We start from the raw sequence: 22,049 nt of genomic DNA, 5'->3' as shown, positions 1-22,049 counted from the left end.
TATCCTCATTTCCTGGTAGTAGATATTGCACACAACAAACCTGAAATTAAAACTAGTCAAATATGTAGGCAAGGTCACACAGCTGGTAAGCCCTCTAAGGATGGAGTCCAGGTAATCTCAAGTAGGTTGTGATGCATCTCTCATAGATGGGAGAGTTGACCTTACTGGGAGTCCTCTTTGATGTCTAACTTTTTCTGTTTCACACCACCTGCACACAAGGCAAGCCTGGGATGTTCCCTGGTGGGCATAGTGTTCCAGAAACCAAAGGTCAGAGAGTGAATGCCCACAGTTCAAATTTTCGGCTCAGAGCCAAGTCCAAAGATTGCAGAGATGAATGTGAAGGGCAGGGGGCAGGAAGGGGAGAAGTAGCCCTTGAAGACCACTGTATGCATTCTTACTCTCCTTGATGACTGTAACCCCCTGCTAAACAGTTTCTAAGCACTGAGAAATCAGTGTTGACAATGATTCTCTTGGAGTGGGTCCTTGGCCAAGCTGCTCAGAAGTCTATTAAGATGCCTGCATTCCATAATGGAGTGCCCGGATTTGATAACCAGAACTTACTACTTAAACTGATAACCTGGCTCCAACTCCTGACTCCAGCTTCCTGCTAATGTGAACCCTGGGAAGTGGTGATGGTGACTTAGGTAATTGGATTCCTTCCACCTGCGTGGGAGTTCTGGATTCCATTCTCAGCTCCCAGCTCTGTCCCTTTCCGACCCTGGTCACTGTAAGCATTTGGAGAGTGAAGCAACTGATGGGCGTTCTCCCTGTCTCATTTCTCTCTTCCTCTCTTCCACCCTTCTCTTTCTCTTTCTCTCTCCCTCTCAAATAAAAGACAAAAAAAACCCAAAAAGAATGTCTTTGTTTTCCTAAAGCAACTGAGTTATCTGTCAATGAGAATTTAGTCATAATCCAGTGGCTTCACAGAATTCTGGAAAAGATAAGTAATTTCTCCCTCTTGATAATTTACTAATCCATCATTCTTCATTTGTAGCTTTCACAGATATCCATCTTCCTTTCAGAAGATTAGAGGCTTTATTTATCACATCTGCTTGAGAATTTGCTACTTACTATTGGTTAGGCGATTTCTCACTGTTTCAGTTTAGCTGGGGTTAAAATCCACGTCTCTGGACTACTGGTCCTAACAGTAAAGAGAAAAGCAGATTTGCTTTTTATTATTTATTTCCCTTTTGAATGTGAGCATGAAGACTTTAGTATCTTATATAATGCTTCCTTTGTATCTAACATTTTTTATACATCATGACAATTGATTGCTAAAATAGACTTTCATGAGACATTGTCATGCTTATTTTACAGCTGAAGAAACTGAGACACAAAAGGAATTCTATAATTTGCCTGAGTGCACCAAATTAGTAAGGGGTGAAACTGAGGTTGGGAGTCAAGGCTGACTTGCTTAAAATAGGGTTGTTTTCACTCAGCCATCATGGTTTGAGTTACCAGATCATCCCGTGCTGTTATTCCCCTCCTGTAAAATTGGGTCAATAATACTGGCATCTTAGGTTTGTTATTAAGATTAACTGAAAAAAAATATGTATAATGCCCTTCTTCAAGTTTGAAACGTAATATATGCTCAGACCGTACTAATTCTCTTCCCCAATACCTCAGAATACAAAGAAGTGGTTAATGGAAACAGTCATAATATACCAAATGGCATGATAAAAATTTCCTGCTTCTCTTCTATACTCTGAAGATCCTGTCAGTTGTGTTCCTGGAGGTCAGGGACATGACTTACTTAGCTTTGTGCCTCCCTTTCTCTATCCTCACTAAACCCAGAACTGTCCTAGGTTTTTCATTTTTTACCTATTGAACTGAAGTGAATGAGCTGTAACAGTTCGAGGTAGTTTCTCTCAGTCCAGATATCTGTTAATATGTCATCATCACGCTAAAATTATGTCTTCTCAAAAAAGACTCTAGCCTTTGGGTTTCACTGAGACAAAATTTATAAAACACTAGGGCTAAGTCCTAGGGCTACTGTATCTTACCATTTGGGTTGTCTGCTATACAAAGGTGCTTGGCCACAGAGGATAGATGTTGCCTATGGGACTGTCCTTTTTCTAATTCATGCAGGGGCACTGTATGAGCTAACAATCACTCTCTTCCATTTGTAATTTTCTGGTTTTCTTTGATTGTCAATGACAACAATACTTTTTTTTTAAATTAGCAACTTGCTTTAATTTTTTTTTCATTTTATGACACAGTTTCATAGGCTCTGGGATTCCCCCAACCCCTCCAAAAAGCCCTCCCCCATATTAAATTCCTCCATATTGTTACAGTAGTACAGTTCATAACCAGTCATGATTCCTTCATTGCAGGCATGGACCCTGCAGAGAGTCCAGCATCTTAGTGTCCAGATAAATTCAACAGTTTCACTGGGAGACCATCCCTGGTCTGAAAGTAGAGCAGGCGGAATGACAATGATACTTGACTCAGAAGCATGAGTTCTCCCTTTAAGAAAACACATTGGTGATCCAAGACTTAGCCTCTATAATGTTGCACTGTAGATAACCCTTGTGACATTGCATGTGTTTTTCCATTGTTCAAGAACATTTACATTTTATTTTTTGCTTTACTTTAATTAGTTAGAAGGGATGATAAATGTACTACTTTGAGTGAAACATACAGGACCTGTGTGAAAATATTTTAAATATTCCCAGAATCTGGGGAAAGAAAGCATAATACCTTGCTACTAAGTGAGCTGAACTCATATTTTTTCCCAGACGAATCGTACGTGGGCAAACCAACGATAGCTTGAAGATTCACGATCCGGAGTTTTGTGAGCAACATATCCGAGATTGGGGGAAGATGGAGAACTGCACGATCCCACAGTTTGCTGGGAACCCTCCTATGGTATGTACAATACATTGTGGCATTTAATCACTCAAAATCTTCCAACAACATCTAAGAAATGTGTACAAATGTCACAGAGTTGTGCATTATAAATGTTATGGGGCTGCTAAAATGTTATGTTTGGTTTTCTTTGCAGTACTTATTGGAAAAAATGTTTCTAGACAAATAAGATTTTCATTATTCTATCCGTCTCATTACAGAAGTTAGAAAAGCAGTGTTTTTTAAAAGTGCTATTTGGTTTCAAGAGGTTCCATCTTGCTTCTGCTTATAAGGGTCATGATAACACAAGTTGATGGTTTGGTTTGTTTGTTTGTTTTGTAAGGACATTTGGGTGATTCCATCCTGAACTGAATAGGATAGTTCAAATAAATTACTTCTATGGAGCTGGGGGCCTCTTTCAAAAGTAAAACGGTCTAAACAGGGAGGGAAATTGATGAGGTAGCACATTGTGTTTCTTTTTAATATCGAGAGGTCCCATCTATGAGGCATAAATGAGGCTAGAGATAGGCAGGTTCATACCAATAACCAAAGGTACCATATGGTGGGGCAGGAGGGTGGCAACGCTGACCAAGGGAAAACATGATAGAATATTCTTCCATAGAGAACACTGAAGGGCTCTATTTTATATTTTCTCAATATTTCTGCTCCATGATGTGAGAAGTGTGCCCTGTAATCCCCATTATGTTTTATTCTATTGGCAGACAATATTAGTGTACTTTATTGGTTATTGAGTCAGCCACTGGTGTAAAAGTAGACAAGAATCAAAGTTTATACAAGCTTTCTGAATGGTGTTATTAGTTTTTCCTTAAACACAACGTAACATAAAGGCACATTTCTCATCCCATCTTCTCCTGTCCCTTTTCCTACTCTCTTAGCATGGGGATACTCTTCTCATAGACACAGCATGTTGTGTGAGGAGTTCACATCTTAAGCATTCTTGCTCAATGAGGACAATAAATAATCAGTGAGCTGCCTCTGCTACACGCAGACATTGGTGGGAAAGACAAAAAGGAAATTGCATTGCTGGTTTTCTTATGGGTTGAGGAAGGCAAATTCCTCAATGACAACTGAGGTCAGAATTCTACTGCTATAATTGGCATCTACCTAGCTACCTCAAAGGAACTTCCAGCTCTCTGGGGATGTTAGAGATGTGAAAGTCGAGAGGAAGGGAGGGAGGGAGGGAGGGAGGGAGAAAAAGAGAGAGAGAGAGAGAGAGAGAATGAGAGTCTCCCATTTGTTGGTTCATACACCCAAAAGGCTGCAACGGGCAGAACTGGACCAGTTCCAAGCCAGGAGCCTCCCTGGGTCTCCCACCTGGGTACATCTGTTTTCCTGGTGCATTACCATGGAAATGGTTCAGAAGTTGAGCAACTGGGACTCAAATCGATACTCACATGGGATGGCAGCAGTACAGAGTGAGTCCTAGCCTGATATGTTACAACGTTCACCTCAAGTATTGCCTTCTAAAAGTCTAATACTTCACATATTAGACTAGGAGCTCAACTGTACAGTCCCAGGATCGATTGATTTGGCCTAAATATTTTTATATATTCAGTAGTACCACAGAGTAATGCTGATTTACTGAAACAGTGCATATTCAGACCAGAGAGCTATCTAGAAAAATCTGAAAATATTTGGGTTTGTCTCAACTCAGCAAGTACACTACAAACCTCCCAGAAGTTACTAGAATATTGAAGAAATTGCTAAAAATCTTGCACAAATCTGTCATCTTGCACAAGATTAATCTTTGACTACATGGTGAGCACAATGTTGCATTAAAAATATCATGTTGCTGAAATGCCATCCTTTAGAAAATATTAATTCTGAAACCAACCTTGCACTCTTGTAAAGTTATTGCAACTACAGTTGCGACATGAGAGGAAATCACATTCTTGGGGGCAGTTCCTCTTGGGGAAGTTTCATTCTGTGGATACACTTCCCCAATGTGGCTAAGCAGAATGTTCCTTTTTATTAACTTAGTAATTTATCATAATGTTGTATTTTTACTTATTTTGTTGTAGGAGAAATTTACTTCTCTAATGTCAAATATTTCAACATTTCTCTAGATTAACTACTTGGACGAAATTTTTTTTCTCCCTTGGAATCTCCTTTTAGCTACAATCCCTTAACATGTTTAATTTTTGCTTTTATTGCAGACATGGAAATGGATAGTGGGTCCTATGTTCCTGTATCTGTGTGAGAGGCTGGTCCGGTTTTGGCGATCTCAGCAGAAGGTGGTCATCACCAAGGTATTATTTCATTTAGGAATTATGAGGAGTCATAACATTGGTCATAGCTGTCTTTTATTCAGTTTTCTGTTGATGGAATTTAAAACAGCAAGATGACCTCTAATATTTTATCCACTGTATTTAGGTTAGTAATCAACAGGTTGGGCCTTTATTGGGAAAACTGAAACTTATCATCTTCTGTGTTAAAATTAAGCCGGGTGTTTGCATGAGTCCTGCCCTGACTCACCCCTACCTCAACTGGTGTGTAGATCGTGACATTATGTAGTTAGAAGTGAAGGAAAGAAAAGCTGAGTTCAAAAGGGTGTAAATGAGGATTAAAATGTTCAGATGCCAGAAAAACCAAAGACGTAGGGGAAGATTGGTTTGACCTTGAAATACTGTCCCAGGTTACCTTCATTTCTTGTTCTGTGCTTTGTATTGTAATCACAGCAAATCAGGCAAAGTGCCCCAAGCTGCACCTCAGATTTACCCTCAGAACTCCAAATCTAGAGTAATGTCCCTCTGCCACCCTGCAGCACACATTTCTATGCTTTTCCTCATCACAAAATAAATAATATCCAGATACGTAGAAATAGAAACCCCTTGTTATAGCTTTAGCAAACACAAGGCAAGACCATTTTGATCAAATAAAATTTAGTTCAATTTGACCCAGTCTAAAAGTATTTACCAAAAGCCTACTATGGATCTTTTTTGTAAAACACACGAATTCTTTTTCTGAGCCCACGCATGATGTTCTCATTGGGTGTCTACGAAGGGTTATAGTAAGACAAATTTAGCTGACATTAGAAGTCTTAAAATATGAAACCACAACAGTTCTTCTTTTACATTTACAATAGATTTGTGAAGAAAATCCCACAGATCAGCAAAACAAGCTGCCAAAAATTTTCCCTTACTAAACAAGAAATGACTGAACTGAACAAGTGTTTTCTTTTAAAAACTTTTTTCTTTTATTCATTTTTAGTATTTTTCTTATACATAGTTTAAGGAAAAATATTTTTTCTATGAAGAAAGCACAATAATTTTCCTCTCTCAGAAGCAAAAGAAACAAGAGCATTCCAATGAACATGCTGTCCACTAACACATCTTTAAATTCTGTTTCTGCCAGTATGACAATATTGCAATATGCTAAAAATTGTTTTCATCACACAAAATTGCAACATGCTGTACATTTTTTCAAAGTAATTGTCATTTTCTATTTTCAAGATGAATCTTGACAATGCCTCATTTCATTAAAGAAGACAAGTTGTTTACAGATTTATTATATAAGATATATTTAATTCACAAGTTTTGCAAACATTTGGCTCTTTTTATCAGAAAAATTTCACACATTCCCTCACTTCTCACTTGTGAAAAGAGAAGTCCTCAATATCAGTCAATATTTAAAATTGTTGTTTTGTTTCTATTTAATTTTCTTTACTTTGGCATGTTTTAACTTGTCTTTACTTTAAAATACAAAGTTCTTGGTTGGGTGCTGTAGCCTATTGGCTAAAGTCCTTGCTTTGCTCGCACCCAGGATCCCATATGGGCACCAGTTCTAATCCCGGCAGCCCCACTTCCCATCCAGCTCCCTGCTTGTGGCCTGGGAAAGCAGTCGAGGACAGCCCAAAGCCTTGGGACCCTGCACCCACGTGGGAGACCCAGAAGAAGCTCCTGGCTCCTGGATTCAGATTGGCTCCAGTCATTGCGGCTACTTGGGTAGTCAATCAGTGGACAGAAGATCTTCTTCTCCATCTCTCCTCTCTGTATATCTGACTTTACAATAAAAATTATATATATACATATGTGTATATATAAATTTCTTCTAGGCATATATGGAATCATCAAAGAAACAGTACTTTTAGTTTAATTTCTAGTCGTCACAAAATAATCACACATATTTATGATGCACAATGTAATGTTTTTATGCACCAGTTTTTACGACCAGACCATAATATTTAGCATATCCATCACCTCAACATTTATCATTTCTTTGTAGTGGAAATATTTGAAATTTTTATTCTAGCTTTTTGCTTTAAATATACACTACTTCATCATTATCTAGTCACTTACTGTACAAAAAAGGATCGGCACTTATTCCTCCTAGCTACCTGTAACATTGAACCTGTTGACCAACTTCTCGCTGTGTTCCTCCTCCTTTCTACCTCCAGCCTCTGATAACCCTATTCTACTTGCAACTTCTGTGACTTCAACTTTTTTAGATTCTACATTTAAGTAGTATCATGCAGAACTTGCCTTGCTGTGCCTGGCTTAGTTCACTTGGCATCTTATTCTCCAAGTTCAACCATGTTGCCAGAAGAGAGAGAGAGAGAGAGAATCCTCCACTCACAGATTCACTGTCCAAATGGCCACGATGGGTAGAGGTGGACTAGTCTGGGCTTCCTATGAGAGTTCAGGAGCCCAAGCACTTGAGCCATCCTCCACTGCTATTCCAGGGTATAAGCAGAGAGCAGTATCAGAAATGGAGCAGCTGAGACATGAACTGGTGCCCATATGGAATGCCAGTGCCACAGGCACTGACTTAACTCGCTATCCCATAGCACTGACCCCCAAAGAAATGTTTTGTTTCATAGGTGGTCACTCACCCTTTCAAAACCATTGAACTACAAATGAAGAAGAAGGGATTCAAGATGGAGGTGGGACAATACATTTTTGTCAAGTGCCCCACTGTGTCCAAGCTGGAGTGGCACCCTTTCACACTGACCTCTGCTCCTGAGGAAGACTTCTTCAGCATCCATATCCGTATTGTTGGGGACTGGACAGAGGGGCTGTTCAAGGCTTGTGGTTGTGATAAGCAGGAGTTTCAAGATGCATGGAAACTACCTAAGTAAGTATAAAATGCCCAAAGCAAATGTGCGTGGGTTCAGGAAAAATGACATGGAATATTTCTTTATCCCTGTATCTCATTGAATTAGATCCTGAGCCTCTCTTGTAACACACAGAGATTCTCAGAAAACAGTTCCTTATCTCTGTGTTTCCTGTTGTGTCAGTGTGTTGTGTTTATGCAGTTTCAAATACCTCACATGAAATATAAAATATACGAATTTTAGTCATGAATAGTCCTTTAAATATGAGTTACTTTAAATAGAGAGTCAACGCCAAATTACATTAACTTTCAGTGTTTGAAAGAACTTCTTATATTTTAATGGATATGATTTATTCGAGGGTAAATGCCATATGTTATTTGCTTTGCCTTCTTCACCCCATATGCCTAACACAACTTCAGGCACTTTGTGAATGTTGAAGAAAAGCTTGTAAGACAGTTCCAAGAATAGACAGAAGAGGAATGGGGATATTGAATCAGTAAGATGTTTTGATGTTAAAAATTCTCACTATAGTGTTTAATATAAGCAAGAATTTTAAGTGAGGATTTTCTTGCAAAAGATGCAGGTGTGTGTGTGTGTGTGCATGCACGATGTTCAGAGGAGTGAAGAAATTTTTTAAAAATCCATACTGAGATATCAGATGCTATACATATGGTTGACTGAAAAGTCTTATTTCCAACCCCTGTGTAGTTAGGTTGAGTGTTGAGTTGGTTATTTGAAATTTGTTTCACAGAAGAAAGCTTCACATAAATACATTGTTGAAGTTTAAATAGACACATGTCTTCAATAATAAAAGGTGTCCCATCTTACTCTGAAGAGCAAGAATAACAATTTCCTCCAACTTCAATTTTAGGATAGCAGTTGACGGGCCCTTTGGCACAGCAAGTGAAGATGTGTTCAGCTATGAGGTGGTAATGTTAGTGGGAGCGGGAATTGGAGTGACACCGTTTGCATCCATCCTCAAGTCTGTCTGGTACAAATATTGCAATAACGCCACAAATCTGAGGCTAAAAAAGGTATGTTTCTTCGTTTTCTGAGAGTTTGGAGTGGTCATCCCTCTCTGCTAAGTGTAGCCTGACAGTGTGATAAGGGTTAAGGCTGACTAAGGCAAGAGGAAGTGAAGAGAAACATTAAGTTGGTCCCAGAAAGCAGATTTCTCTTCAAAGGACCATTGGATAAGTTAAATGTGCTTCCATACTCAAAAACAGGCCATTTAGTGAAAGCAATATGTTATATTTGTACCACATTATTGGAAATTCCAAAGAAAGAAAGTTGGAAAACAGTGAATGTATTTATAATGGAAATCCAATAACTATCTTTTTTATGTTTTATTCTAATATTTATCCATATTTACATATTTTGATAAAGGTGTAAATATTGAAAATGTACAATTGTTTATATAAACATATTACAGAAAGTGTGTTCAGGTTTTATAGTGATCATGATGATTCTTTCATGTTCCTTTGAGAGAATATACAATATTTTTTCCATCATCCCATTGTTAAATATTGAGATTGATTCAATTTCCACTCCACCCCCAATTATATACTTGCAGGAAGAAAACAGGAACCAAAATTTTTACTTCTTATGTGTATATTCTCAGGATCAATTCACAGAGAATTTTTGTTTTGTGCAAATTTATTTTCATTGCCCAATGAAAGATATCTTTAATAAATTTTGACTGGACTAGCTGGTGCTAACCTGGATCCCACTAACCTTTCTGCGAGGAGGTACAAAGGAATCCAGAGATTGTAGGAAAACAAGAGTAGCTCTGAAGGGAAAGTTTATGGGCCAATGGTATTTTAAAAACTGTCCTGAGGTCAACGTATTCACTGCCTCAATTGAGAGTGGGAAAGCCAAAGCAAATTCATGTGACCTAGTCTGTGTTGTGTCCAGAGCTGTCTGAAAACATGTACTTCCAGACATCCTGCCCATCAGGAAATGATTTGGGGATAGTAGAAATCCACATGTTAATAAAAGTCAGGTGTATCTAAATGTAAACCATCCCTCTTTCAGATCTACTTCTACTGGCTGTGCCGTGACACACATGCCTTTGAGTGGTTTGCAGACTTGCTGCAGCTGCTGGAGACCCAGATGCAGGAAAGGAATAATGCTGACTTTCTCAGCTACAACATCTACCTCACCGGCTGGGATGAGTCTCAGGTGAGGACAAGTCTTCACGTCTCCGATTCTTTCCATAGTGTTCAGGGCTTATCAGCTTACCCATGGTAATTGGTGTTTTCTGTGCATTGGTTTTTCCAAGGACAGATAATGGTTTGGGTGATACAGCCTGTTCCTTCTTACTCAGCATCTCCACATGATGGTAAAAATGTTAAGGTTAGATTGAAAGTTACAGGGCCTGCGAAGGAAGAAAATCTTTGACAAGCAATGTTCTCACTAAGGGATTTATCTCAAACAAGATGGCTAAGATGCTCCACTTTATTATTTGGAAAATTATATTAGATGGCTCATTTTCTCACTCCCTGTATGTGTGTTTCTTTATGTGTTTATATGTTTTATAATACAATCAACACATTGCTGGTTACTAAGTATATGTACTGTTTGCCATATCTGTCCTGAACACATCTTATCCCTTAGACAACACGATATGACACCTATTTACACAGCATGCCCATTGTATTATGTGGTTTAAATAATCTAGATATGATTTAAAATGTAAGGGAGGATGTATTTGGCTACTTACAATGCCACTTCATTCTCTGTAAGAGACTTGAGCATCTTCACATTTGGGACTTGGGTATCCTTGAGGAAGGGGCAGCTGAAACCAAACCCAACAGACATCAAAGGATAGCTTGCCATGTTACAGCTATTACTCTCAGTATTTACATAGAGTGTCTTATTATATCCTCCCCACAACCCTCTGAGATTATAATTTTCCAGATTTTACAAATGAAGAAACAGACACCAAAGCCCAGAACACACTAGGTCATTTGTCTAAGAGCACTCAACAAATGACAGTTACAATGCTTCTGAGTCAGCACTCTTAGCCCTCTCAGCAGTTTATGATTATACTTTGTAAATGAATCAACATATATGTCTTAAAGGTGCTATGCAAGGGTAAGATGTTTATAGAAAAGGCATGTTATAAAAAAGCAATGTGTGGATTTGCAAATGTATTTGCATTGAATAAACTTACCTTCTAAGTCTATCTTTCCATCAACTCTTTGAAGCATTCTGGTGTGTGTGTAGTGTACATATGTGTGCATGTGTATATATATATATATATATATATATATATATATATATATATACTTGAGGGTACAAGGAATTTTTGAGATCTATGCAGGTTTTCCACAGTATGCCTTTTCCATGACCACTTGCATGAGCTCTCATTTGACTATAATTTAGTCTATGATTGTTTCAGTTGTTAGTGTCTCTTTATAGGAATACTCGTATATTAGGGTGAAGAGAGAAAGTCAAATACAGAGCAGAGAGAAAAACAGAAAAGCACTAACTATACTTCAATGTCTGACTCAAGTGTGGCCTTTCCTATCTGCCCATTCCCCCTTTGTTCTCCTAAGAATGCTTTTGTCTCTTCATGAAGCTCACCACACCCTCTTCTACAAATAGGATGATGGGCATTTATACTTCAAGGTCTCCTGTTCCAGACTGAGATCACTGAGAACAGTTTGCTCATCTCTTCTTACCCAGCAGGTTTATATAACATTTCTCTCTTTTTTTTTTCTGAATTCATGTAGGCCAATCACTTTGCTGTGCACCATGATGAGGAGAAAGATGTGATCACAGGCCTGAAACAAAAGACACTCTATGGACGGCCCAACTGGGATAATGAGTTCAAGACAATTGCAAGCCAACATCCTAAGTAAGTAATCCCTCACCAAGGTGTTCCAGAGGCTAGTGGTTTGCTTAAAGCAGCAACTGCCAAGCATGGGTAGACTTGTATATTTCAAACTAGGGTACCCATATTACTACATAGGAGTTGAATTCATGAATAATATGAAGGCAAGGTATCTCTGGCTTTAAGACACAATCTTTATGTCAAACCAAAATTACCAAAAGGGCTAGGAAAAACAGATTCCCAGGTATTCAGAGCCTGTTAACCTAGTTATCCCAAATACAGCCATAGCCTGGTACTTTCTTTCAGTCTCCTAAATTTCACTAGTTTATCTACTTCTTTTAAATCTTCAACATTACTTATACTTATTAAGAATATACTATTCTTTAATTTCGTTACAACTGCTGGGTTTAAAATCCTAAATTGAAAGACGTCCCAAGGTCGTTTTTACTTGTTTTGGAGGGCAATCCTTATCTTGCTAGAACACACTAGAAATGCAAAAGATCATCATGAATACATCCACTAGACCACTGCGTGTTGAATACAAAACCCCTGGGGATCCTTGACAGCTGCAGATACTGATTTACTAGGTATCAGGAGTGGTCCTGGAATCTGCAGTGTTTACAGTCTAATTAACATGGAGGCTCCTAATCTGGAACAACACTGTGAAGCGCAAGGATCTGGGATAAAGTTTAGAGAAATGAAGCCACAGCGAGCTGTTGGCAGAGCTGGTGTACCTAAAGGCAGGTTCCTGATTCCAGGATGTTAGAGAGGGACTAGGGACACAACGTTCTGAAGCCACAGACTCCTGAACTGCTTTTTACTCTGTGGTAGAAGTTGCCCAGAGCTCGGTGTGATTGTCATTTTTCTAGAAAAACGACTGTTGAATGATCTACCTTTCCAAAGAGTAATTTGAACTCTGCCATTTGTAACAACAACAACAAAAGGAGCCCTGGGACATCAACTCAATAGGAAATTTCCTCACCTCCTTTGCCTCTGTTGTAGTCTATCTCATCCCAAAGCTTGAATGTGTTTTCTTTTTTCCTTCTTTCCTGAAAGTACCAGAATAGGAGTTTTCCTCTGTGGACCTGAAGCCTTGGCTGAAACCCTCAGCAAGCAGAGCATCTCTAACTCTGAATCTGGCCCTCGGGGAGTGCATTTCATTTTCAACAAGGAAAACTTCTAGTTCATCCCGGCCGAGAGGATAAACATGAGTTATGCTGCATGGTGCCCGAAGAAGACTGATTAGTGATATGTTCTTCTCTCTTTAAAAGAAATAGAAGGAAAATGTAATGTTATAAATTCTCTTGAAAGGAGTGTCAAAGATTGTTTGCTAGCAATGCTACATTTATATAGGGCTTTATGGTTTTCAGAAGACTTTTGCAAACATTAATTCATTATTTCTTTCAGTAGTGCCAAAGATAGCGCCAGGGTTCCAGGACTCACTGTAGGATTTAACAAAATGGGAACTCAAATAGTTTCAATACTTTCCTGACAGCATCTCTAGGCCATCTGGCTTGAAGTCTGGTAGTCTTTCCACAAAATCAGACTGTCTCAAAATTGGTTTTTATATCCAAAAAGCAGCAGCAGACTAAGAAATAATGGCCATTTTCTAGTTTGCATCATCTTTCTTATCATCATTGTCATAATGAAGGAAATGTTTCCAATAAGAGATACATGTTTTAACATTTGTTAGTGACAGTGGTGACATCTGAGAGCACTCTAGTAGACCAATTTCCCAGTCTAAATGGGTCAGAGATGCTTCCATGATAAAAGTATTGGAATTGACAGAAGCCACTGTCATTGTCAGCATTTAGCATGAATCTCAGCAGACAATGGATTCTCAAGGAAAAGTTGCTGCAAGAATGCTTCTAGGTTCATACAATGCCAGGGTAGAATTACTTAAAATTTTTCATCAGAATTATCTATGGAAATCATTCTGGTTATTCTTATAAATCAAAGGAATGTAATTCCACAAGGGTAGAGAATAGGCTAAAAGTATTATCCAATAGGATGGTCTGGAGGGTCTCTCACATTTTTATTTGAAGCATGGAGGAAAGGAGAATGAAGGCATATGATTCTTCTCCTGCCATAATTCTGCTGGCCCCTCTAATCCTGTTTCCTGTGCTATGAAAGAAATATAGAGTGCTTTACTGACTGAAAGAGTGCCCTCCAGCCAGGCATTGTGAATTCTGAAGTTAAGAAACAGGCAAATATGCATTTCACATGCACATTTGCTTTAAATAGCATCTATTTCCTATCCTCCCACCCCCCTTTTTTTTCACTTTAAACGTACAAATGGATCTTTATGTGTGTGGCTAATCATTTATTTTTATTATATCATCATCTGCTTCTTCCTGAAATTTTACATCCTAGAAACTAAAATTCACAGCTTACTGCTCTGGATAATAAAAGGGAAAGAGCCTAAATCACTGTTAATGTGGTCAAAAGCAGTTGTTTTTCTTAAAACTGTTCTCATTTCTGGGAACCAAAAACAGCTTTATTTGCTCCGCCTCCTGAAACCGCAGATCTTTAAAATCATTCGACTTTGGTAATGAGGAACCAAGATAAAGGAGCAGAGGGAAGGGAACAGAGCAGAGTGAATGAAAGAAGGTACAAATGACAAAAGGAAAGAGAAGGGACGGCAGTCTCCCATGAGTCACTACCCCAGAATTCTTAAGCTTTTGAACTAACTCAGTGATCGAAAGAGACATGTAGGTTCATCTTTACATTACACATAACATTGAATCTTTTACAGTTGATTTTTACATTTTGGTCGCAAATTTTGGTGATGACCGGGGACATTCAAGAAACTGATATGAACTAAATAAAAACTTAGCTGGTCCTCATAGTACTCCGTAGTTCCTTTGATCTCCTAGAATCCTTGGAAACAAAGAGTCAGTTCTGGCAAACAGGGCATGAAATGTGAATGCTGCTGATCCACAATGTACCAGGGAAATCTTTTAGATCCAGCCTATTCACACTGCACCCTCGGTATCAGGTTAGTCATTCCACAGTGTGCATAGTTTCAATTTTCCCCATCAAAATGTGGGCAAGAGGAGAAACCATAGGTCTAAGGAGTCTGGGAACATTAGTCCTTGCTGACCTATGTGGTATAACAAAAACCAGTTCCATTTGTTGCTGTCAGAGGTTTTCTTCAGGGTTTTCTATCTTTGATACCAACCCATTAGCAAAGACCTACCTTGTGTTATTTGGTTTATTAAGGAACAAGTGTAACAGTGTTTGCCTTTGTGAAAACTTCATGCTTTATTCTCCCAAGTCCCTGGCTGCCTGCACTACTTTTTTTTTTTTAAGCATTGAATGTATAGTATTTAGTAACAGGTACTAATAGAATCTTGAAACATTGCTTTTAATCTCAAGGTTTTGGAAGCTTTCCTTACTTCCCCAGCCTTTGCAATATTGTGTTTATAAAATTTAAATACCTGATGTAGTATATATGCATCAATTTTTTGGTGGGGGAGGGGAACGAAGGTGGGGCCCAAAAGCAACTATTAAAACTGTGCTCAACTATTAAAATTAATCTGTTGACCCTGTGTTTATGTTCTTGACCTTGCTAGTAAAAGGTGGATTCAGCTAGCAAAAATTTTCTGTTCTCTGAGGGGGCTGAGATTGCCTGTTTCTGCATGTGACCTGCCAAACATCACAAGGTTTATGGATTAGAAAGGGGCAGCTGAGGTCTGAGTTATGTGCTAGCATCCTGGTGACCCTCAGAGGCTGACTGAAGGGACAAGTGAGTATTGCTGCAGGTCCCAAACAGAATTTTGAAGACAAAGAAGGCCCATACACAAACTCTCTTTCTAAGCTCACAACTGTGTATTGCCAAGTGAAACTGTGGATATACATGCTCATGGTTGCCTTGGCCACTGTTCTGAATGAGTCAACAACGTGCAATCCTCAGGGTTTAAGAAATGCTTAAGAGGCATAGGGGTGTGGACGTGGTATGTTGCTGTGGGAGTCAACAAGAATTACCATGGAGGGAAATAACATTAACTAAAACAAATGGCTATTAGAGAAATGGCTATTGCTTTTCAGCCTTTTGGATAAGATCTAGTGCAGAAATAGGTAACATTTGGTATATATCTCTCACCACAAAAACATTTTCCTTACATTTCAGCTAAACCCTCACTAACACTACGATGTAACAATTTTATTCCTATTTTTTTATAAAAAAAAACAGCTTGAAAGAGTGTTTATAATAAACAAAGATCCTGTAAGTAATGAGTGATAATGTTAACATCCCATATGGGATGTTGGCCCCAGTATTTGTATAAAAAGTGGTTTATTTTATTCATGTTAATTTTTATATTTAAATTACGAAAATATAACTCATCAAGAAATGGAATTATTTTGCTTGAAGGAAGCTCAAAGGAAGGAGTTGGGAACACCCAGTCTACAGGCATTTAGTCTGGTTCGGCCAAGGCAACCACAGGCAGGACTAGAAATTGTATCGATGTGCAACAGACTAATCTTTAAGTTGATAACTTTGTATATGGCCTATGAATGATGCCACACATATTCAAATGGCCCTTGAAAGGCAAAAATATTCCCCACTCCTGTTCTAAGGTGATTCAACAATATTTAACACTTCTTTTTTATATTTATTTACTTAAAATATTTCTGTCTTTCAAGAAAAGGCCAGTTATTGTCCATACTTGTGTGTGTGTCATAAAACGATATGAGGAAGAAGCAAAATTATAACTGTACAGAATTACTCAACCGTAGATGGCATTGGGCAAAAAAGGTATTGCTTTTAGAGGCTAGGAAATCGGACCACAAGAAATTTCTAAATGTGGAAAAATTATCAATCAGATGATGTGAGATTCTGTTAAAACTGTAGTCTTTATGGTCATGCTATGTTAGTCACGGGATGAGGTAGTCTGAGCATTTGGATGATAGCTTCCTAAATAATTTTTACTAATATAGAAGCAGATTTCAAGTAAGGGTGACGCGGTAAACTATAGCAAGAAATTCTAAAATGTTTTGTAGCTAAAAGGAAATACTGTGAAAGTTAGCAACATGAACAGAAGCCACTGTGAGTTTATTTTCTGAATTCTACTCTAGCAACATAGAGACATGCTTGCTGAATCTGGAGAAAGCCCAAGATGGCTATATTCTAAAACTCCATTCTTCAGAGAATACTGATCCAAAGACGTAAAACCTAAGTTATACAGAAAAATTAAGTTCAAAAGATCTTCACAAACTGAAAACGATGCTAGAACATTACATTGTCACCAAGTTTACCCATTATCTTAAATCACTTGGTTGCTACACTTCACTTCCTCTTTTTAGTCATGCAATTCCAGTTAAGTAACAATAAAATCACTAACCCACCCACTCTTTTTTTATATTAATTATTTTGCATTATGTGACAGTTTCATAGGCTCTGGGAATCCCCTCCACCCCTCCCCACGCCCCTCCCTCCTGGCGGATTCCTCCACCTTGATGCAGTATTACAGTTCAAATTCAATCAAGATTCTTTCCTTGCAAACATATACCAAGCATAGAGTCCAGCTACTTATTGTCCAGATGGGTTGAACAGTTTCTTGGGGAGACCATTTCTGGTCTGAAGTTAGAGCTGGTATAATATCATCCCAGTCAATTAAGAGTCCCTATATAACATCAACAGCAATTTGCAACATTATGGAATTGATATGGTTTTGAGTAACCAGTATGTTAAAAAAAAAAAAAAAGCAAGTCCTAACCACAACCTATGATTAGCTCATTGACATTTCAATTTTAGTTTATATACAGGACCGGCTGCTATATACCTTAAAATGGCTATAAGGTACCATTCAGCTGTCTCGTGTCTATTTCATTTTAGTATTTAGCCATTTGTTGTGTTGAAGTATAATTTTGCTGATCTTGGCAGATTTGGGGATAATCTAGACTGGCTTGTAACTCTGACAAGACATTTGTCGACAATTAAGGTACAGAACATTTGTTTTGGGGGGGAGTGTGCAGGAAAATCCTCAACACCATGATGAGGAGTGACTAATCTTTGTGTCCCACCCAGCGAGGCATGAGCCAATCCACGCCAGCTCTTTCCTGTCAGATTCCAAGCTCTACTCTTTGTTGTTTGTCTATTTATTTTAGGTTTTTTTTAGTTTGTATGATTGTTTGTTTGCTATGAGGGGTTTTCGGAGCGATCCCGATGGTCATTGCGAGGGAAGGTGGGGGTCCAGAGGTGGAGCCAGGCTCGGACCAGAGAAAGCTCTCCTCCCTGGTCCCGAAGGACATTTATTGTTCTTCTGTTTCTGGACCGCTCAGGGCTGCTGGTTGTCTTTCCGATGACGTTGGTTTCTGCACGGCAGTGTTTAGACTTCTTCCATCCCCTGCGGAAGCTCTGGTTGGGGGTGGGTGACCTCAGAGTACTCGGCCTCCGAGGGCATCCAATTCCCTGTGGCCTCCTTGGCAGTTGTAACCCACCCACTCTTATGGAAATAGCTAAACATCACCATTTTTGGTCAGGTGCAGGCAAATTAGGGCATAAGAAATGAATCACCTTTATACTTCCTGAGTGAATTCAGAGCAAATCTTAAGAAATTCTTACATTGGCTGATATGAAAACAAAAATATATCATCTAAAAATCTCCTGTGGATAGCTAATGTTGTCGGTATTGACTGAAACTCACCAGGGTACCCTATTGACAGGATCCCCAAACCAGACTGAGCTCCTCAAGTTCAGCAGGGCTATTTGATGATCTTGTTTTCCAGGCTCTGAATCACCCAGGGCTAAAACATCACACTCTGACATCTGCATCGCCAACTTCCTGCTGTGTTCATTACTTGCAGTTTCATTCCACTAGGGACAAAATGTGTTTATGACTTTACTGAAATCAAAGACCACAGCAAATTTGACCATATCCAGTTCACAGAGCACATAAACTGCAAGACATCCATAAAGAGTATGGGTTTCTGTACTTTTTTTCCCCTTGTAGAAAATAATCAGCAAAGTTTAGCTTCCAGGCGTATATATAAAATGTATTTTAAGAAATCCGCTTCTTTTTAAAGACATGGTATATGAAAGAGTGAAAGATGGAAATGAAAGGGGAAAAAAATGAAACAGATATGGGTGGCATTAGCAGAAACTAGAGGGAGAGAAACAAGACAGGGAAGATTAAAATGGTAAGTAATGATTTCCCCCCCCCTTTTTTTTTTAAGATTTTATTATTATTGGAAAGCCGGATATACAGAGAGGAGGAGAGACAGACAGGAAGATCTTCCATCCGATGTTTCACTCCCCAAGTGAGCCGCAACGGGCCAGTACGCGCCGATCCGAAGCCGGGAACCAGGAACCTCTTCCGGGTCTCCCACACGGGTGCAGGGTCCCAAAGCTTTGGGCCGTCCTCGACTGCTTTCCCAGGCCACAAGCAGGGAGCTGGATGGGAAGTGGAGCTGCCGGGATTAGAGCCGGCGCCCATATGGGATCCTGGGGCTTTCAAGGCGAGGACTTTAGCCACTAGGCCATGCCGCCGGGCCCGATTTCCCCCCTTTTAAAAAAATATTTATTTACTTATTTATTCATTCATTTGAAAGGCAGAGGTAGAGAGAGAAACAGATAGAATCGTCATCAACTGGCTCACTCTCCAAATGGCCACAGCCACCAAGGCTGGACCAGGATGAAGCTAACAGTTTGGAAGTCTATCCTGGAATCCCACATAGGTAGGAGAGGCCCAAATAGCTCTACTACGTTTCTAGGCTTATTAGTAGGGAACTGGATCAGAAGTGAAGAAGCTAGACCTTGAAACAGCTCTCCAACATGAGATGCTGGGGTTTCAAAGGTGCTACACCACAATGCCTGCCTCACCCTTGCTTTTTCAAATAAATAAATAAACCTTTTATTTCAGAATAGTTTTAAATTTACAAAACAAAAATTTTGAGGTAGTATAAAGAGTTCCCATATGACTCACATCCTGCTTTTCATATTAATAACATATCAGTATGATATATTTGTCACAATTAATAAACCACATCCAACTTCCTCTTCTACAAGTTGGCCCATATTTCCACTTCTCTCTGTACCCTCATGCTCTGCATTGTGACTTTGTATTGACTTTCATCAAGGATAGAAATTTGCTTTCTCACTCCTTACATCTAGGCCTCACGAAATCTGGCATGAATTCATTCTCTTTTGCTCTTCTACCTTCTCCAAGATTGCTCGCTCATACCAGGCTGCTGAGGGTGCGACATGGGAGCAGTCAGAGTGAGCCTTTCAGTGCTAAGGCTCCACACGCAGAGAGAAAAGCCAAGATGTGGGTGCCTAGTACACCCACAGCTAATGCCGATGCCTGAGTGAGTTTTGCTCACATTGACAGAACGACACAGATGGCCTTCAGATGCATGAGAAATATCACATGGTGGTTGCTTGAAACCACTAACTTGAGGGTAGTTTGTTAGGCAACAAAACTACTGATATAAATGGTATCAAAAATTGAGGAAGTAGATGGAGGGGTCTGGAGTGAGACCCATACATGATTATATTCATGTTTACACTTCATGGTAAACTTCTCTGGAGACTGCCATAGAATATATACTAGCTTTGCTATAAGGAAAACACTGTGTTGTCTGAGTTGTCATGACACATATAGTCTTGCGTGTTTTTGAAAGTATGAAAGTCTCAGTGTGCACATCAAAGGTGTTGTCATCTAGAATACAGGCAATTTATTTCAGTTCTACTCTAGCAACTACCATTTTGTTCCATTCTTGTAGGAATAAGTTATCTGGCAATCACCACTCAAAATAGAAGTAAAAACTGTAGGTAAGAATGGGATATAGTGTTTGAGAAATCTAAGTAACACCCAAGTCCACAAATGGTACATGAAATGATGACACAGTCAGTCAGAAATTCCCTTTGAGCTTTGATATATTTGCCATAACCACTGTGACATAGTGATTTTGGTCTTAAACTTACAGTTGATGACAAGTACTAAATTAGGAGAGAAAGACTACTAGAGATAGGTACATACACACAAGTAACAAATGACATCTGAAAACCTATGAAGGGGCAAAGAAACAATGTAGACTCAGAAACTCAAAAGTATGGGTTGGGTATTTAGCACAACAATGAAAATGACACTTGGGACATCTACATCTCATGTCAGAATCCCTTTGTTCCAGTCCTGTCTGTTTCTAATTCAGCTTCTTTCTATGTATACTCTGGGAAGGGGCAGATGATGTCTCAAGTACTTGGGTCTCTGCCACCCACGTGGGAAACCTGGCTTGAGTCACTGACTGTTGTCTTTGGCCTTGCACAGGCCTGGGTATTTGCAGGCACCTAGGAAGTGAACCAATGGATGGAAGTGCATGCATGTGTCTGTGTGTAAATGCATGTGTGTGCACACATGCTTCTCAAATTAAAAAAAAAAGTGTAGCAGTCCAGAGCCATTTAGTATAAGGAGAAAGACAACTTCATATGCCTCAACAGAACCTAAGAGTGTCACTGCTCTACATTTTCCATCTACTCATTCACACATTTATTTAACAAATGCTATGCATACTAACTTTTTCTCTGGCCACTGCCTAGACTCTAAAGGGCTGAAGACATGAAAATTTACAATTTCACACAATGATGTGCAATGGCAGTGATGTTCATGATAATTACTTCACAAAGGGTTCATGGCTTTTCAGTGTTTATGGCTTCTGGAAACTTAAGTGAAGATTTTCTTGCAATGAGTAGAACTGCCCTTTTTTCCATTGTCACGAATTTAAAAAACCTCACAGTAACCATTTGCGGTCCTCTTTTACCTTGGACTAGTGTAAGCCTTTCATGCAATAAGCTGAAAAGAGCCAAAAAAGAACAAAAATGAACTTCTGCTGAAAAAATAACTCTATAAACTTCTGCTGAAAAAATACAGAATATACTAACAAATGTTTGACTTTCTGCTTTTTAAATGGCATTAAAAAGATTAGCTATTTTCAGAAATGAGGAAGTACTGATTTGCTACAGGTGGTGTTTATTGCTCTGAGACAGCAATGAACCATACACTCTTCTCTAAGTAGAGACCCAACTGGCTGAATGAATCCAAAGCACATCTAACATTTAAAGAGCTTTAGCCCAGTCAAGCAGTCATGATACATATAAGCTACATGGAAAAGACAGCTTCAACTATATAAAAATACAGATAGTTCCAGTTCAACATGCTGAACTGATCCCAAGCAATTTTCTTTCACTCTCACCAAAGAAGGTCATAGAGTATTTTAGAAATAATAATTATGTTACTTATGTGAAGAGAATAGAACTAACAAGAGAGTTAACACATTCCTAGAAGCAGG

General features: G+C 38.9%; 1 protein-coding gene across 1 annotated transcript in view; it reads left to right on the top strand.

The window, feature by feature from the left end:
* LOC101520179 (cytochrome b-245 heavy chain) overlaps positions 1-13,343 on the top strand; it is a 31,512-nt gene extending 18,169 nt beyond the window's left edge. Inside the window, exons 7-13 of the mRNA XM_004587838.2 lie at positions 2,739-2,868; positions 5,025-5,117; positions 7,688-7,941; positions 8,793-8,955; positions 9,956-10,102; positions 11,659-11,783; positions 12,816-13,343. Coding sequence (XP_004587895.1) covers positions 2,739-2,868; positions 5,025-5,117; positions 7,688-7,941; positions 8,793-8,955; positions 9,956-10,102; positions 11,659-11,783; positions 12,816-12,942 — 1,039 coding nt within the window. The 3' untranslated portion in view covers positions 12,943-13,343. The remainder of the gene's footprint in view (positions 1-2,738; positions 2,869-5,024; positions 5,118-7,687; positions 7,942-8,792; positions 8,956-9,955; positions 10,103-11,658; positions 11,784-12,815) is intronic.
* Positions 13,344-22,049: the final 8,706 nt, after the last annotated feature.

This window comes from Ochotona princeps, chromosome X (genome assembly GCF_030435755.1).
Source record: "Ochotona princeps isolate mOchPri1 chromosome X, mOchPri1.hap1, whole genome shotgun sequence".
NCBI lineage: Eukaryota > Metazoa > Chordata > Mammalia > Lagomorpha > Ochotonidae > Ochotona > Ochotona princeps.
Note: the sequence above shows the minus strand (reverse complement) of the source record. Positions and strands in the feature narration are given on the sequence as shown.